Consider the following 20,414-nt stretch of genomic DNA (forward strand, 5'->3'; position numbering starts at 1 on the left):
TGTATGGGAGCGATTTGTTGAATCATCCCTCGTCGCATTTTGTACTGCGTGGAGCTGTCAAGCAGTTGCCCAGCTGTCAAAAGGTGATTTCAAAAAATATTGCAGACTACATCCCAAATTGGACTATCACATTTTTATTGGCACACCTTAAAAGTGTGATAAAAGTGCACAATTACCTCGGATCGTCTCGACGTCTTCGGTGCACTTATTTCTCCATTTACAAGGAATAAGTGCACCGAAGACCTCAACTCGATCCGGCGTGGCCCTGCGCTGCAATCACACTTTGAAGGTGTGTGCACACTATTGTGTCAGTCCAATTTGGGGTGCAGTCAGCAATATCATTGAAATTGATTTTAAATACCAAAATAAAGTTCTAAAAATCTGAAATGAAATCATAGTGGTTCAGAAAAAGGTAATCTTTCGTATAAAAAAAAAATCTTACAAAATTTAAAAACCCCGCCCAGGGGGTGGGAAACTCGGCACAAAGTGCCCGGCACACTCACCGGCACACTTTTGGCACATTTGCCGGCACATTAATGACGCTGGCTGTCATCAAACTGGCAACACTTTTTTATGTTTTTTTTTTCTGGAGGAGAAAGAAAATGAAGAAGAAAATAACGAAAACAATTTTTCTCAATACTTTGGAAAAAAATGCAACTGGTATCGAATGTTTTTGAAGCTCGAAAGCTGCCATGAAAGCTGCAGTTTTCTTTCCAGCTGTGTCTAATGGGAGGCGTAACAAGAATGAGGACCAGGATGAGGACCCAAAGCGCTGGATTTCTTAGCAGCAGCAGCATCAAGATCAAGTCTTCCCCCTGTCTTCATGATTTTACTGAAACAAGCGCATCCCTTGGCGCAGCTAGTGGAGGTTTCCTACGGTACTGATAAACTGATACATTTATTCGGTCTCGATGGAGTAAATTTTAGCCAAAAACATGCTTTCAAATACCAGCAAGATCGCAGCATAATCAGGAGATTGCTTTTGAATCGGTTTTTGATTCCAATAAAGTTGCAAGAATCAGGATCAAAACAAAACAAGTGAAAGGTTGCCAGATACACAAAAAGCAATTAATCAACTGACAGCATAACTGCCAGCACGCTGGCACACTTCGGCACGTTCGGCACATCACCGGCACATTTGGCACAAAATGAAGTGTGCCGAGTTTCTCACCCCCTGACCCCGCCTGAAGGTTTTCTCGCTTATCGAGGGTAGTGAATCGAGCACATTTGATTTTTCGAAAAGATTAAAACTGCTCGAAACTGGGTATGACCCAAATTAACAGTGTACATGCTGTCAGTTTCACGAACCTCCCTCTCAACTGACAGCATTGTGCAAAAAACAGCGAATCATCGGAGAAACGTCAAAACCAACCGATATGATGTTGTTGTTTTGATTTACGTGTCGGATACGGGAATTTGCGTGAAAAATATTCGTGTTTTTTTCGGTGAAATATTCCGGTTAATTGGCGTGTAATTCCGAGTTCGCGTCCGAGTGATGTCCGGTACCGTGGTGGTGGTGATTTTTTAAAGTTCCAACAAGTGAAAAGTGACGATATCGGGATATCGGAAGCAGTGTGAAAATGTCGTGGCTCAAGTTGAACGATAGTTTGAACAAAGTCAAAGGTCAGATTACCAGCTTTGCCCAGGAGGTGCTGGCCGAGGGAATAGTGGAAGAACAGCAGGACGACGATGGCCAGAGCAATCCGGTGCGGGATCTGCACGAGGCGCGGGAGAAGATCGGCGAGTTGACGGGACTCTGCGCTACGCAGGACCAAGAGGTAGGTTGGATGGGTTGGGGCCAGAGAAGGTATTCCTATTCGAAAATTTGAAATTTCTGGATTTGCCGAATATTTTAGCTGTGATCCTTCCAAGAATCACTCGAAACACTATCTAGAAAAAAAATCGAGGTTCTGATACTAATCATTCGTCTAGCAACTATTCCGACAATCTTTGCAACAGCTGTTGATCTCGATCTAAATATGTACAAAGTCTTTCGAAGGGATTTTTCTATGAACATATTCAACAATTTCTCAGGCTTAGACAATTCCCTACAAGGTTTCGTCTTGTAGACATGTCTCAGGATTTATCCTGGAATTCCTCCTAAGGGGTTGATCCCGAGATTTTTTCACAGATTTCTCCTGGGATTCCTTCTCAGATTCCTTTCGGGATTCTCCCAGGGATTCCTTCATCGATTTAACCCGAGATTTCTGCCGGGATTACTCCAGAGTTTCCGTCAAGGATTCCTTCAGAAGCTTCATCATGAATTTCTTCATTGATTTCTCCAGAGATTCTTTCAGGAATTTCGTCAGGCATTTTCCCGGGATTGGTGCAAGGATTTCTCCCGAGATTCTTTTGGGGATTCTTTCTAGGACTCCTTCATTGATCTTTCCCGGGTTTTCCATAGGGATTTTTCCTAGGATTCTTTCATGGATTCCTCTAAGAACTCGTCCTGGTATTCCATTAGAAATTCCTGAGATTCCTGAGAAATTTTCCGGGATATTTTTCGGCGTTCCATCAGGAATTCCTTTTCGGATTTTTAGGGATTTCTCCCGAGATTTCTTCCAGGATGTTTACACAGATGATTCCTCCATCATTATATGGGGATTACTTCCAAAATTCCTCCCAGGATCCCTTCATTGAGTTCTCACGGGATTGCTTCATTGATTTTTCCCAGGTTTCCTTTAGAGATTTCTCTCGAGACTCCTTCAGAGATTTCATTCGGGATCCATTCTGATACATATTGCCTCATCGATTTCACCCGGGATTCCTTCCGGCATTCTTTCCGGTATTCCTACCGAAATTCATTTGCTCTCAGGGATTTCTCCCCTGGATCCTTTCAGGGATTCCTTCAAAAATTCCTCCCGTGATTCTTTCATTTGTTCTTCCTTTCTTCGAAGTTTATCCCAGTATTCGTTAGGGACTTCTCCCATGATTCTTCTTATGATTCTTTCAGAGATTCCTGTACAAATTTCTACAGGAATTCCTTTGGGATTCTTTTCACTATAATAAAAAAAATATTTTCGGGGCTCCTTCACAAATTTCTTCCTTGCTTCCTATATGAATTCTTGGGATTCCTCCAGCCATTCTTCCAATGATTACGTCAGGGATTCCTCCAGGATTCTCTCAAAGATCCTTTGCTGTTTTGTTCAAGGATTTCTCCAGGATATTCAAAGGAACTCCTTTTGAGATTCTTTACGGGATTTATGCTAAGATTCCTTCAGAATTCTTCCTAGGTTTTCTGCTGGGGTTTCCTTCTAGGATTTCTCGCGGAAATAGTCACGACAAGGCAGGTTTCGATTGCGCAGAAGTCAGTGTGACTTACTTCTAGCAAGTAAGTGCTTATTTGTTAGAAGTAAATCATAGTGACATAGTCTGTGCAACCAAAAGCTGCGTTGCTTGTGACTCTTCTATGACATGTGTGTTGTTTGGCTGCCAGGATTCCTCCATTGAGACTTTTCAGTTTTCAGGATTCTTTCGGTGATGCTTGCCGAGGTTTCCTTTGAGTATTCCTCCCGAGAGATTCTTTTAGAGATTCTTTCAAGGATTCCACCAGGATTCCTGCATTGATTTTTCCCGCGACATCCTTCGGCATTCCAGATATTGTGATTCGTTTAAGGATTACTCCAGGGATTTCTCTTTGATTGTTTTAGAGATTTCTTCAACAATTTATTCATGGATTCTTCCCAAATTTTCTTGAACAATTTCCCTTAAGATTCGTTCACGTATTGCTCCCGATGTTCATTAAATGTTTTCTCCATGAATTCATGATCCCGCAAGAAAAAAAAAAAAAATATTTTTTTACGAGAGAGACATTTCTTGTGTAGTAAGCCGTAATGTAATCTGTCAGTCCTTTTTCTAATATTTTTTGAGTAGTTATCATCACTTGTATTCGTTTAGAGTTGTTTTGTATCCATACGATATTATAAAAGTTGTGTTAAACTGTACTTGAGATAATTATTAGATGCTGAGGTCCTACATTAAAACATTTTTTTTGGAACTTCGCCAATAGTGTAGTACACCATAGACTTTTTTTCTGTAAAAGCATGTTTTTATACTGAAACTTGACGATTGATAATAAATTTATTTAATGATTTAAATTGTAAGACACCTTGGGCGTCAACGGGTTAACACAACTAATGATAAACGTCTGTCTGTCTGTCTGAGACCCCTCCCATCTCTGAAAAGGGAACGTTCCATACAAATGAATTAGCGGGGGACTTCTCTTTAGAGCTGTATGTCAAACAAACGCAATAGGTAGGCAGTAAGGTACTTGCCGGGACAACTAGTATTTAGATAAAAATGGTCGTAAATGATGGTTTAAGAATCGTGTCTACTGAACATCTAGAGCACGTCACTATAAACACGACACCGCACGGTAAAACTTCGTTCTATACTCTGGTTCATGAAGATTGATCGAACAACATCCGGAACATGTCGACCGGAAGTGTTTAGAGATCATAACGTCCAACAGGTTCTAGAAAGTACACCCGTTATTTCATAGTTTTACACAAGCTATGATATATTTATTACACTCTGATGATCGGTTCGGCACCAATTATTGCTGACAGAGAATAATTATCCGGCGCAAAGCTTCAGCAGCACTAGCTGCCATTTCAAACCAACGTAAAGATGACCGTTGTATACCTGCGTGGTGGGTGGGATTACATAGCAAATGATCAGAGCCACGGTGATTCCCATGTCACCTTTGAACATTTTGCAAGCTCGACCAGCATATGTAAATGAACTATTCGGACAAAATCTTTTTCCTGCGATCTTTGAGTTAGTACACTGATACTGTTGAGGCGTGTGGTACTTTCGGAACTAGAATACCATTTTGAGAGCAGCTCCTATTTCAAGCAGCTTCAAAAACTGCAAATTTATTAGACCACAAATTAGTTTACAGTAATGTTAGCCACAACAGCCCCAACCATCCCTATGCAAAACTAACACGAACGTTTCAACGGTTCAATGCACATCTAGGAAAGACAAAACAGATAAAAAACAATAACAAATGTTTTCGAGGTGATGTAGGCAGTGTTAAGTGAGGAGATCGTTTGTAAGTTTCTAGTTTGTAATTTATGGTGAATTATTATCTTGTCTAACATTAATTGAATTATACTCATATGCTAATTTGTAGGAGTAAGCCTAAAATACACCAATTTGTTGCGATTAAGGTCAGAAGCAGGTCGGAGACTGAATTGTAAGTGCAACGTATATCATTCCTAACTGTAAACATATCTAAATATATTACATGTTTTACCTTTAAGCTGATTATCACGGAATCGGGAGTAATTTGATATCTGCTGGAAGAACTCCATCGACCTATCGCAACAAGTAACTTATTACAATATAAACTATATTACGTTGTAGTATTAATTTACGCACAAATCGCCCATACAACAGTGCACAATTCATCGTTGTTCTGCTTCCACGAACTAAAACGCACTGTTCTTTATACGAAATCTCCAATAGACAACTGCTCTATCGAGCTCTATCGCTCTTGCTTCAGGGTTGCCAGTTCTACAAGACCCTAACCAACGTATAGGAACTATTCGCAACAGATACCTTCTTTCCTTTCCTAACTTCCAGTGGCATTTAAGTAGCTAGCTCCAGAGATGACTAATGTTGGTTCTGAGATTCCGATTAAAATCCTGTACCTACTTATTGGAAATTTTGAAATTACTATGAAAATTCGGTACAGTCATGACTCGCTGGTTGGGGGCTTAATAGTTGGGTGACTTTTTAGTTGGGGCCCCGTTAGTTGAGCTGTCAGCCAACTAAAAAGTACCTGGATGTCATAATTCAATGTCAAACTGAAAATGACAACCAATCTGTAATTCCGAGGGGCGAGCTAATGAGTTTTTGGTTTCTTTAACTTTACTGATAATCGAAATAAATTTCTATTTCATATTTCTTCAAAAAAAAAATAAATATGTACAATTACTTCGAAACAAATGCAAAACATCGGTAATCTTTATTTTGTCGATCATTGAAAGCGTTTTGTGCTTGCTTTTGGTCCGGGTGGTTTCATAAACATCTATGACATTTCAATGGATGTCAGTGAGTTCTGGAAGCTACCTTTGAGCAACTCTTCGCTAGATTGGAAGTTTTTACAGAGACTTGTTCGCTTTTGATTTGAAATTTACCTTCAGAAATTCTTCTAAAAATGCTATCCGACTTTCCTTCTTGAATTGCTTTTGTGATTTTAAATTGATTTTTTAGAGAATTTTAAATATCTGAATACCTTTCGAAGTGTTCCTTGATAGTCTTCTGCGATTTATTAGAGAACTTTCCTGTGATTCCTACTGGCAATACTTTCAGAATTTCTCCTATGTGTTGTTCCTTGCCGGGAAATTACTGCTGGAATTTCTTCCGAAAGTTCTTCTGTGATTTGGCGTGAAACTGTTCATGTTAGCATTGGCATTAGCATTAAGCGGGTCGCACGAATTTGTAGGTGATACAGTCCTAGACCGCTGTTATGAGGGTTGCTTCCTTCCCGTCCGAATCAAAGCAAATACAAGATTGACGCAATCCTCCAATGATCGAGAGCTGTGTTGGCCACGTCCATACGCCTGCTCGTTGACGGATGGGAAAGGATGGTCAGTTTTGGACACCTACTTACTTGTTTCTTTCTTTGATATTCTAAAATATAAAATGATATTAATATCCTACGTCGAATAAGTCACGTATTAGTGATATGTTTGCAACAATTATATTTTTAAATTGTTTTTGTATCATACGATAAACTTGCCTGAATCCAAGAATCTTGAGATAAAATGGTAATTCTGGTATCCAAGAAGAGTTGAAATTGATTGAAATATTATGCTTTTGGTTGAAATTCGAAGTGACCTGGGGTGCGAAAGTAGAGTTTTTACCCACTTTTATTTGTCGCAACTCGATTCGGAGGTGCGCAAATTGTAGCTCTTAATTAACTGAATGATGCGCAATGCCAACAAAAAGCGCAATTTTACTTCGCATCTGTACCTTCGCATGTCGCGCGAGTCGCGACTTCGATTTGGTGCTGCGACGATAATATGACAAAGATATCAACTAAATTCTTTTGTATGTTTTACGAAAGTGACCCCAAACTTTCGACCGATGACATCAATAGTTAATTGATTTAATAACCTTTTGCCTTAGATTTTTAGCCAAGTTCTGTAAAAAGCAGGTAAAAGCTAATAGAAAATAGGTTATATTAATTAACGGTAATTATTTATGTTGACAAAATATTTCAAAAATACGTACCGTGGGGTGCCCTAATTTCGCGCGGGTCCAAATTTCGCTCACTGATAAAATTTAGAGATCATTAACATAGAACTAGTTGTTGAATTGTCCAAATTTCACTTTAGATAGTGAAGCCAAAGTGAAATTTGGACAATTGCACAATTAGTTTAATGATTATGATATCTAAATATCATCAGTGAGCGAAATTTGGACCCGCGCGAAATTAGGGCACCCCACGGTATCTAAATATGAAATTTGACATAAAAACCTCAAAAATGTCAAAATGTAACATGTGACATTTATTCGTCTCGTGGAACGGATCTGGTGTGATGGTTAGAACACTTGACTATCACGCCGAGGACCTGGGATCGAATCCCACTCCCGATAAACTCGCAAAATGTGAGTTCTTCCTTCGGAAGGAAAGTAAAGCGTAAGTCCCGAGATGAACTAGCCTCGGGCTAAAAGTCTCGTTAATACAAATAAAAAAAAAAAATTATGCGTCCGACGACAGTAGAGACCTTGCGTAGTGTGCAGTCGTAGTTCGCGGCATAGAAAATTTGACACAGTATGCTATACAGATAGTGGGGACATTTTTTGAATATTAATGAATGTAAAAGAAACACAAATCTTAAAAGAAAGTTGTTGAATGTGTAATAGGTTTCAGTTTTATCAAATCTGGCAACACTTGTAAAAGAACTGTTAGTTCATTCTAGAATGTTCAGTTTGTGTAGTTAGGCAGTTGTGACCAAGGAAGCGTGTACAGCGGATCGAAATAAAATACTTCGTAGGAAGTTCGGGTGTTTTCTTAATAAGTCCGATACTTATTACAGAATGTACAACCAATCAATGATTTGTGCAGATGAGAAACAGGAGAATATCTAAATATTTACATTGTATACAAATCATACACAGCAATGAAGAGCTACTCTGAGTTTATTCATAATGTAAAGATATGACTGTGTGATCACAAAATCGCAGAATAGTAAATGCGGATAGAGCAGACTCCTTAATAACTTCAGCTTTGTATCTTGTCGTAAGAAATCAGCAGTATACCGTAAAACCGAATATATCTTCCCACATTGTTAAAAAAAACTATCCCATTCGAAGTTACGAATAGTTTAAAAAACTAACCACTGTCTCTGAGTATACAATTGGAATATCATTCAAGCTTAAATCAGGTTTCTCGTAGTTTTGATTCGAGCGTGTGATACAACAGGCTTGAGTTTTTCGAGCATTCAACTTTAACGAATTTTCTGACGCCCATGATGAAATAGGGTATCGCGCCACTTGGGCGGTGGCTTCTATATTTGTCTGTTTTCCACTATAACTCAGTCAATTTTGAACCAATTGACTTGAAATTTTGTACACGGGTAGATACTATACCTATCTCACCACATTCTAAAAGGTGTGTCAATTGGTTCAAATTTGACTAAGTTATAATGGAAAACAGACGAATATAGAAGCCACCGCCCAAGTGGCGCGATTCCCTATTTGATAAATTCTCGTTGATCAAATTTGCAGCAACCTCTGGTGTCATACAAGATACATGAATATAAATTTAAACGTCATGTGCAAATACATGGATTTGGCATTCGTTAAGCTCCAGTGGTAGATCGTTTATATAAATTGAAAATAGCAAAGGCCCTAACACAGATCCCTGTGGAACTCCGGATAATATTGGACGATATTCGGAAAAACAGTCATTCACGAAAACAGTTTGGCTTCTATCAGAAAGGTATGAACGTATATGTTGAACTACATCACATGAAAAATCGAAGTAATTCTCAAGTTTCTTACATAAATTAAAATGCGAAATGGCGTCGCTTAGCAAAAGTATTACAGATCCTCCCTTATCTAGGACAATACCAATATCATCGCATACCTTTATTATGCTGTGTCCTTTGCGATATCCTTATTGGAACTGTGATAGAAGACTGTTTTCAGACAGATAACTAGTAATTTTAGTTTTTATCAATCTTTCAAAGACTTTGGAAATTGCACTTAAAATACTTATTGGTCTAAGATTTTCAAGTGAGTTATCCATGGACTTTTTCTTGATGGGTATTATTTTGGAATACTTACACACTTTAGGAAGATACCACTTTCAAAAATATTTTTTTTAAATATGTTTCAAAGTCTTCAGAATTAGGGGGCGTATCATTTTTATAAATTAATAGGTATATCATCAAGACCAACCGCATTAGACTTAACATCGTTGATTACATTCACTATATGAAAATCTTGAACCTGACTAAACCGGAAAGATGTAAAGCATGATTGATTATATTCCGAAAAATAAGTTTGTACAGTTGAACTAAAATTCTGAACGAAATGTTTGTTGATGTCATCAGAGCCACAGTTCAAAGAAACGCAACCGTTCTTTTTTGATATATTCAATGTTATTAAGTTCTTCCATAAATCTTTAACTGTACTAGAATTAGACATTTCGGCACCTACATTTCAAAAGGGCGTAACTGCATTTCAAAACAGTACCTTCTTTTGAAGCTGTGGATCGTATTTCATATTTCCCATGAAATTCATCCCCACTAGCAGAAAGAGGGGGATTTTAGCTTTCTTTTAGTGCTTATAGATTGTCCAAAAGATTGAACATACGATCCACAGCTTTGAGAGAAGGCACTATTTCAAAAAGCAGTTACGCCCTTTTGAAATATTGGTGCCGATTTTTGCGTTCAAGTAACGTGTTTTGGCATATGTAATAATTGACTAGTACTATTTCGCAGTCTTTTGAAATTTTCAAAATCGTCATTATTTCCTGTAATTTTCCATTTTCGAAATGCAAGATCACGATCGACTATTGCTCTGGATACCTGAACTAGACCTGTGCGCCGTCGCGCCACGCCGCCGCCGACCGTGATATCGGCGGCGCGCCATACGCCGATGTTTGCCACGCCGCCGATTTTCATTTTTCACGCCGGTGATCAGTGCACGCACAAAATTTTGTTTACATTAAGTTAAGATAAAATACTAAAACTCTTTCGAAGATTTCTCTAATAATCCAATCAAAGAATTCTTCAGAAGTTCCTTTAGAGATCTCTTCAGAAGTTTCTTCAAAGATATCTCCAGTGGTTCCTTCAGTGATTTAGGGATGCCTCTAGGAGTTTGAACATGCTTTTTTTTTCAGAAGATCTCTCAGGAACATCTCGACAGGAGTACGATTAGTTTTTTTTTCAGGAGGTTTCAGGGATTCCTCCTAGAAATGCATCCGAGATTCATCGGCGGATCCAATAATCTCTGAAGGACCTCAGTCAGAGAGTTTCTCCAGGGATTTCTTCGGAAATTCCTTCAGGAATACATACAGGAATTTCTCCAGAAATTAGTCCAGGAGTTTCTTTAGAGATTCCTCTAGGAGATCTCTCAGGAATTCCTCTAGAATTCTAACAACGGGTTTCTCCTGGCGTTCTGTGTTCTTCAGAAATCACTCCAGGAGTTCCATCAAGGGTTCCTTCAGGATATCTTTCCTGGATTTTTTTTTCAACAATCCCTTCTGAAATTCCTTCAGGGATTCCTCTCGGTATGCCTCATGGAAAACTTTCAGAAATTCTATCAGGAGTTCTTTTAGGGATTTATCTAGGAGTTCCTTCAGATATTCCTACAGAAGTTCCTCCATAGATTAATTCATGAGCATTTTCAAGGACTCATGCAGCATAGTAGTTCTTTCAAGGAATGATCCAGGAGTTCCTTCGGTGACCTCTTGAGGAGTTCCTTCAGGGATCTCCTCAACAATTCCAGGAGGATTCAGGAAAGCCTCCAGGTGTTCATTAGGAATTCTATTAGAGGTACTTCAAGCTATTTCAACAGAAGTTCGCTCGGGTATTCTTTCAGAAGTCCCTTCAGACATTTTTTCAGGAGGATTCATAGATGCCTCCTGGAGATCCATCAAGAGTTCCGTTAGAAGTTCTTTCAGGAAGAATGTCCTAGACATTAGTGTAGGAGTTCCTGCAGGGATTCCTTTTGAAGTTCCTTTAGGAATTTTACTTTGTAATGCCTTTTCCAGTCTTGATAAATTTCAAACACAGCTATTATTATATCTTGTCCGACGTTTCGGTTACATTTGGTACCTTCCTCAGGAACTCAAATATTGCTGACTTTTCGTCCAGTGTTGTTCTGTCGAACAGCAGTTAACGATTTTTGGATTTGACTGCGATAGAATTTGACTTTTAAATGGCTTATCTAGTCTTGACATTCGAAATCTACTCTTGACAAAATTCGAATACAGCTATTTTATTAAGTTCTTTTAGACATTCATACAAGAGTTCTTTACAGAAATAAGTCCAAGAGTTCCTTCATAGATTCCTCCAGGAGTTTCCGGGATTCATGAAGATGTTTCTCCAGAGGTTCCTCCTGAATTTCTTTAGGGATTCCTTCAGAAGTTCCTTCAGAATCCTTCAGGATAACCTTAGGGGACTCCTCGAGAAGTTCATTTAGGAATTCATCCATGAGTTCTTCAAGGGATCGCTCTTGGGGTTCTTTCTGAGATTTTCCAGGATGACTTACGAATGCACCAGGAGTTATATCAGAGATTTCTTACAGCAGTTCTTTCAGGGAATCTTGTTAAAGTTCCTTCGAGAATTTCCTTAGGAATATATTCAGGCATCTCCAGGATATTATTTAGGAATCTCTCATGGAGCTTCTACGAGAATTCCTCAAGCATTTCCTTCTGGAATTCTTCCAGGAATTCTTTCGGGGACCCCTCCTGACAATCTTTCGGGAATTCCTCCTACAAATCCTGCAGGGATCCCTCTACCCAGAAAGATTCTCTCGGGAGATTCCGCTGAAAATCCTTCAAGAATTCCACCTGGAAATCCTTCGGAGATTGCTACCGGAATTCTTTCGGGGATTCCCCCTGGCATTCCTGCAGCAATTTGCCCTGTGATTTCTTCGGGGATTCCTCTTGGACTTACTTCAGGGGTTCCTCATGGAGTACCTCCGAGCATTCCTCCTGAAATTCCTACGGGAATTCCTCCTGGAATTTATTTGGAGATTCTTCAAATAAATCATTCGGAAATTCCTCCTGGAATTATTTCGAAGATTCCTCTTGGAATTCGTGGATTTCTCCTGGACTGCCTTTGGGGATTCCTCCTGGAATTCCTTCGAAGATACAACTTAAACCTCCTTCTTGGAATTCTTCCGGGGATTTCTCGTACAATTTCTTCGGGGGTCTCTCCTAGAGTTCCTTCAGGAAATCTTCCTGAAATTCCTTTGGAGATTTCTTCTGGAATTCCTTCGAGGATTTGTCCTAGACATACATTATGGATTCCACAGAAATTCCTTCATAGTTTTAATTTGATACTCCGTCGTGGAGTTCCCCTGGAATTTCTCCAGGGTTTCCTCCTGCAATTTCTTTGATGATTTCTCTTAGAACTCCTTTGGAAATTCTTCCTGGATTTCCTCAAGGAATTCCTCCAGCATTCCTCCTGGAATTCCTTCGATAATTTATTCTAAAATTCATTCGGGATTCCTCCTGGAATTAATTTGGAGATTCCTTCTAAAGTTCCTTCGGGATTCCTTCGGGAATTTCTGCAGAAATTACTCCTGGAGTTCCTATGGGGATTCCTCTTGGAAATCCAACGAGGATTTCGGTTTAAAATCCTTCGGGGATTCCTCCTAGAATTCCTCCAGAGATTCCTCCTAGAGTTCCTCCTGGCCTTTTTTCAGGGATTCCTCCTTGATTTCCTCCGGGGATTTCTCCTGGAGTTCCTTCGGAGATTATTTCAAGAATTCCTTCGGAGATTTCTCCTAGAATTCTTCCTTGAATTCCTTCGGATATTCCTCCTAGAATTTCTTCAGAGATTCCTCCTAGAGTTGCTTCTGGGATTCCTCCTGTAATTTCTTCAGAGTTTCCTCTTGGAGCTTTCACTTCCAAGTTCTTCGGATATTCGTCATGGCATTCCTCCTAGAATTTCTTCGGGGTTTTCTTCGGTGAGTCCTCTTAGAATTCCTTCGGGGATTCCTCCTTTCTGAGTTCCTCTGGATTTTTTTCGGGGATTTATCTTGGAATTGCTTCGGTCCTTTTAGATTTTTTAGAAATTTCTCCCGGAATTTATTCAGAGATTCCTTTTGGGTATATTTCCCTGGCCAAGTTCGCAGGGGTTGACGGTATTAAAGTGAAGGAGTTTCATTGTGATTATTGTAATGTAGTGTTCTTTAGTGAAACATATCACCTTTTTAACACTTTAATGCGCCTCCAACGGTTCATCACGAACCGGCTGCTGCAGATGGAGTATGGCTGATCATATGCATCAGACATGCTCGATAAACACGGAGGAACCGCCAGGGCTCAGTAGAGTCTATTCCCAAGCAACAGTTCCAAGTCGGTTGGATTTGAGAAGGTTTTGATGATCGTTACAAATCCTAATAAAAGTATTATAGGATTTGTGACAGGTTTTGGAACCTTTAACAGCCAGCTGACTTTAAAATGTTGTTTGGGCTGTATTTCCCACGTTTCTCGGTTGATTTTGATTAGTAATTCATTAATGTCGTAGTCGCTTTTTCGATTTTTTACCATGTTAGTTGGTCATATTTTCTTTAAATAATGCAATTAAAATCAACCGACGAATTGATAGTGGGAAGGAGATTTGCAGCACTTAATTGTGCTGATAGATTCGAAGCTAACGTGCGAACATTTAAACGCATTGTTGACATCAAAGCGTTCGACGTGACATTTTGGACAAAAGCTGACTGCTTTTTATTAACTGAAAAACGTTACTTTTGTATGACTAGGTTGACATTTCTAGGCCACGCATGAGAAAATGACATGGTTTATCGAGGTAGGACCGATAGGATAGAACGAATTTGAATATTTTTCATAGTATTTGTAGGGGGATGAATACATAATAGTTGACAAGCAATTTTTGTTTTATTACAATCAACTGACCAACTTTGCGTATTTTTGTTCTTCTCTTAGATAGTGTTATGACACCAACAGAAAAATATCAGGAGTTCAGTTACATGTTTTTGTGGGTTTTTCACCGATGACAATTTAAGGACACAAGAGATGAACACAGAGAAGTAGAAATCAAGAAAACAATTTGACAAAGAATCTACTATATTTTAACATACGGGTTCGACTGATTCGATGAATCTATCTAGAAGTATCTAGAAGACAATTGATGCTAAGATTGGAAAATAGCTTGCAGTTGGGACTAGACTAAAATAGTGGCCAATAGAAAACAATGCGCTAGACAGCATTATTATTCATTTTTTTAAATATTTACCCGTAGGCTTTTCGACGGTTGACAGTACGGTATTTAGCTGAGTACGAAGATACGGATTAGTTGGTGTACAGATGACAGGGTTCTCACGGGAAGTGCTTCAAGCGAGGCTTACATAACAACTGACAATAAAGAAACCTATTTTCCTTGACTTTCTACTGACCGAACACACGTGTTTTTGTTAATCTCCTAGGCATTATTAAGACATGACGTATGTGCATGACGCAACAACTACCAGGACACAGTTCCATACGTCTCTTTTTAATAACGACATTCAGCATATTTCCAATAAAACTATACTTCAATAAAGCAATGACTAAAACTGGTATGATAGAACAGATCAGAATGACTTAATTGACTATTACCTTGGGAATCTACTTCGAATAACTGACAAATTGACAAGAACCTAACTAAATACATGGACCATACTACAAAAAACCAATTGACAAAAAGAAAAAAAGGGAAACTTTTATTATAACTATTTTTGTTCAACGCAGGCCAAAACAGTGTCGACTTGGGCCACGATATGCCTACGTACTTCTGTGTGTTGAAACAAAAATAGAGGCTCATAGAAGCAAACGTAGGGAAAGGGTGCGGTGTTAGAACATAAGCACAGTGTGCTACCGCCGTAATCACTACGAAAAAAAAAAAAAAAAAAGAGATTCCTTTTGGGTATATTTCGTTGGTTCGTCCTCACAATTCTTTGGGGATTATTTCTTGAATCCTCCTTGAAATTCCCACTGAAATTATTTTAAGGATTTTTGCTGAAATTTCTTTGATGTACATCAATGCTTGAACTCCTTTGAGATACGCGCAGGTATTCCTTATGGATTTTCTCTTTGAATTCCTGCGGGAATTCTTCACAGAGTTCTTTTGGGGATTTCTTCAGGGATTCCTCCTGTACTTTCTTCGGAGTTTCCTCTTGAAACTTCTTCGAGGATTCCGCTTGGAATTCCTTCGGAGATTCCTCCCGGTATTCCTTAAGGGGGTTCCCCCTGGGATTCCTGCAGGAATTTCTTCTGGAATTCTGTCGGGTATACCTCTTGGACTTCGTTTGGGGATTTCTCCTGGCATTCCTTCTGGAATTTCTTGGAGGATTTCTCCTGAATTTCCTTCGAGGATTCCTCCTAAAATTTCTCCGGGGATTCCTCCTGCACTTTTTCAGGGATTCCTCCTGGACTTTAACGAGTATTCCTCCTGATTTTTTCCCAGAGATTTCTCCTGAAATTCCTTTGAGGTTTTCTCCTAGAATTCCTTTTGGGGTTTCACTTCAAATTTCTTCGGAGATTTCTCCTAGAATTCCTTCGAGGTTTCCTCTTGGAATTCTTTCGGCAATTCCTCCTAGAAATCCCTCAGGGATTTCTCCTGGAATTCCTTCAGAGATTCCTCTTGGATATTTTTCGTTGATTCCTCTTAGAAATCTTTAAGGGATTCTTTTTCGAATTCACTTTGAAATTCGCATTGGAACACTTCCGAGGATTCTTTCTGGAAATCCTTTGGGAATTCCTGTAGGGATTTCTTTGGGGATTACCGCTGGAATTCTTTCGGGATTTCCTTATGCAAATTCTGCGGGAATTTCTTCTGGAATTCTTTCAGGGCTTCCTCATGGAATTCCTACGAGCATTCCTCCTGGAACTCCTTCCAGGATAACTCCTAAAATTCCATTGGGGATTCCTTCTGAAATTCCTCCGGGGATTCCTGTTCTAATTCTTCTGGGGAATCCTCTAGGAATTACTTCGGGAATTCTTCATAAGTTTTTTTTCCTGTGATCTCTCTAAGAGAGATTATTGAACTACATATCAGTGATTTCAGCAGAAGTTTCATACAGCAGGGTTTCATACAGCAGTTCTTGCAGGGGTTGTTCCAGCAGATTCTTCATGGATTCTTCCAGGAGATTCTTTAAGGCTTCTCATGGAATTCTTTTGGAAATCATTCGAGGATTCCTTGAAAATAGTGCGACCTTATTATCAAATGTGATAGCTTCTGAAGTTTCTAAGAAAACAAAACGAAAACTGTAGCAAAATCTATATTTTTGCCCGTAATTTGCAATGGAGTAATGCAACATGCACTAATACGGATACGGGTAATTTCACGATAGGTCTTATTCTATAGATTAACGGCTACGCAGTCTTAGGGTTCAAAAATCGAGTTTTATTATTCACCCGACGTTTCGACACGGGGATGGCACCATCCCTAAGACTGCGTAGCCGTTAATCTATAGAATCAAGATTACAGTCGATTCCCAACAGCAATAGGTCTTATTACTGGCCACAGTGATAGACCCGAACAGGAATAAAAAAAGGTGTTCATTCAAACGTAAATGTATATTATGCGGAAATTTAAAAAATTGGATTCTGGTGCGGTATTAATGCGCAGAGGGCTACCCCCGCGTAGAAGAAAACGTACCCAGTATGCCTTGATTTACGTATATTGGAATTTGACTGTCACTATTGAATCTGATAACAAAACATCTGTGTGTGAATTTTTGGTGTCGGTTTTTTTAAGGAGACAAGCAGATTTCGCCGTCAATGCCCTGGTGACCCATGCGGATGAACTCCCCCTAGTTAAATACGTAGTTCCCAGATTTGTGTGATGTGTGATTCCCGAAAAAGACCATGCCGGATAACGTGTTAGATACGGGCTTCATTTATTTCTCTACTTGTTCGACGGATGATGGCATGTTTTAGCATGAATGCACATTCGAAAATGCAGACAAGACAACACGACTGCAGGAGTACGACCAGAGATTCATAACAGAATTACCTGACCTGAGTTGTATTTACAATAGATAATGTAAGAGACACCCTCCTCGTAGCACTCTTCTCTCCTAAATCAATATACACATAATGTAAACCCGCGACCCAAACACCAATTTTTCAACCTCATGGCCGTGTACTCCCAATAGCTCCCAATCAGTGACAAACTCGGCATTTCTCATGAACTTTCAAGTTGTGTTGAAAATCAATCCATATTCCATGCAGATTCGATTCTGTCAAAACGCAAAACAACACCCATTGTGCATAGCTACCTATGATCGTTGTCCAGGAAAATATTCCTACGGATGGGTTTGAATTTTCAAGGAATCAAAATTTTTCTTGCAACGCGTAATAATTACACAGGGTCAAATATTTGTCAAATGAACTCAAAAAAAAAAACATCTGTTTGACACTAATGAAACAAATAAGATGTTAGAGCATTGGTTTCTTTTTGGTCAAATACTTCATCCTGTGTATTGGCATAATAATAATTCCTGTCATAAATGATCATGAAAAAGCAAAGACTGAACTACAAATTCTACAGCGTAGAGACAACTTCTTTGTTTCGCCAATGTTGACATTACGGTCAAATTTTGGTCACGCCGATTCACGCCGCCGCCGCCGCCGCCGAAAGCTGCCACCGGCGTGACGCCGATGACGCCGCCGCCGCCGGCCAAAAATGGCCCTCACGCCGCCGCCGAGCAAAATAAAGTCGGCGCACAGGTCTAAGTCCTGAACATCAAACCAAAGATTACATTTTTGTTTCCTTGTGTAGTTTTTCACAGGTGTAGTAGAATCGTACATACTTCTTACGTGTTCATTGAAAAATGGAAGCGAAAAATCAGGAATATTTATTAGATAAAAATCATCCCAGTTGATGTTGAATACAGGTATAACGGCGGAGAGATTAAAGTTTCTGTAGTCTCTAAAAGTTGTTGGTTGATTAGACCGTAAAACATCCACGTCTAAAGATGCAAATAGTAAATCGTGGTTCGACATGAATGGAGCATCAATTTGATTAAAACGAAGCACAAGTTCAGTTCTATTAGTAATCATTCGATCAATTTGAGATGATCATATCCTATGGAAATGTGTCAGAGTATCGCCTAAGAAGAAAAAGATAAATTTTCTATTAATGACGTAAACCTCCGAATTTCATGACTTTGCGAGTTGAGTATAGGTACCTATTTGTGTTGAAATCGCCCACTAACAAAATGTGCTCGTATTGAAATTCAAGCCTGGAGAACTTTTGTGCTAGCAATGGTGAACAATCAAATTCGGGAGGAATGTAGAAGAAACCTAAAAGGATTTTTTGCTTGTTGATTTGAAGTTCTAGAAAAATATAGGGTATAGGGATGCTTCGTTGACATAGTCCCCTCATTCGGCATATCTCAAGTAAACCAAAAATTCAAATAAACACGCATAACTGGATATCGGAAAAGCTATAACGCCAAACAACTGTAACATTTCGTTTCAATTTTAGCACTTTGGAGCATTAAAATTTAATGAAAATGTCACTTTGTTTAGCTTTTGTAGACGCCATGATTCTTAGGCTTAGTGGGTAGTGTATACACATGATCATAAATGGCATGATTCTGGAACATTTCGAATTGACTTTTCAATAATTGAACCTTGTGCGACGGTCAAAGAAGCTATTTTAAACTTATATATTTGTTTTCAACGAATAATAACTATTTATGAAATTGCATGTGGGCCGAATATTGAGGACATTTTTTTCATTATGTACCCAAATCTTGGAACATCAGTAAAGTGATGTCAACAACACCGATGAAGTGACGTCAACAACATTGCTTGCGTAAGAACCAGAAAAAACGAACAAGAAGAAAGATTTTGTGTGCGGTGACTGTAAAAATATAACACAATAATAGGGTTGCGTTGTTTTCGTTACTAAATCAAAAAAGAACTTTAGTTTAAGTGATTTATTTAAAGTTTTTTGACAATTTGGCTCCGAAAATTTAATTTAAATGTAAGATTGGTGAACAAACAGAGAAAATACTTCAGCAAAAATATTGAAAAAATAATAAAAGATAATAAGTGGTTCTAGTGCATTGAAAGCAATAGGCCAACCACGGTGTACAGAAGGTGATATATTCCCGAAATCTGACAGGTTTTTGATGACGTAATTCAAATCGTTCATAGGTGATCTAATACTCCACACCAATTTGTCACGTGAAAGACGATAAGAACGACGTCACATGTTTACATCCAAAATAGATGTTTACATAGGCTACTAGCCTGCCTTGTGATGTTTATGCCGTGGGCCAACGTTGTATCCACTAATAGATCAATTTTTGTACCATAGACCAACGTTGCATACCATCGCATTGAATCTTTTCAACATAATTAAGTAAATTCTTGAATATTTACGTTAGTTTACTTCCAATTGGTGAAACATGCATTGCCTAGAGAGTGTGTAATAGGGTCAACATATTATTTCTAGTGTTATTAATTCATGAGTTACTAGCTGTACTCGGCAAACTTTGTCTTGCCTACTGCGTTTTTTGACGTTTCAAGTTTCTAGCCAAGACCAAGTCCCCGGTCAAAATGTATGGAAGATCGATTTTCAAAAACTCGCAAATTTTCCATGTTTTTTACCTTCCTTGGGTGAAAACTAACAGAACAAAACAAAGACGACCCAAATCCGACATTCCATTCGTGAGTTATGCGCGGTCCCACGTATGCCATTGCATTTTTATATTCATGATGAGTTATGATCAAAATTGTTAAGGCAGCTTGCAACTTAGGCCAAAGAATCGTACATATACCCTATTCGATTTCGCCAGAGATAGGGTACTGGTTCCCTTATTAAGCATATGGCTTCCATTTGCATCCTACGAAAAACAAAGGAATGAAGCGTTGTTTGTTTTGTGTGAGTGAGCACGCATGAAAACAAAAAGAACGGAATTAATCGGTGCCGTAATCGCTAGATTTCGAATAGGATGAATATGGGAGCGTGAGATTACTGATGGAACACATACCCTATAACATGATTTTTCCAAAATTCTGAAGTGGAAGTGTTTTTTAATATAAACGATTATGCCCCCACCCAGTAGACCCAAACGATCATTTCTGATAATCGTGTAGTTATGAATATTCAGGACACCATCAGATACTTTTTTATTCAGCCAAGACTGAGAAATGCTCATCAGATTAATGTTAGAAATATTTGATATTTTCTTAA

The 20,414-nt window shown here is 38.9% G+C and overlaps 1 protein-coding gene across 1 annotated transcript in view; it reads left to right on the forward strand.

Moving 5' to 3' along the window:
* The first annotated feature begins 1,286 nt into the window (after window positions 1-1,286).
* The window catches only part of LOC134287891 (uncharacterized), a 38,074-nt gene continuing 18,946 nt past the window's right edge, over window positions 1,287-20,414 (forward strand). Inside the window, exon 1 of the mRNA XM_062851071.1 lies at window positions 1,287-1,778. Within this exon, the coding sequence (XP_062707055.1) occupies window positions 1,581-1,778 (198 nt within the window). The 5' untranslated portion in view covers window positions 1,287-1,580. The remainder of the gene's footprint in view (window positions 1,779-20,414) is intronic.

Source organism: Aedes albopictus, chromosome 1 (assembly GCF_035046485.1).
Source record: "Aedes albopictus strain Foshan chromosome 1, AalbF5, whole genome shotgun sequence".
NCBI classification, from domain to species: domain Eukaryota; kingdom Metazoa; phylum Arthropoda; class Insecta; order Diptera; family Culicidae; genus Aedes; species Aedes albopictus.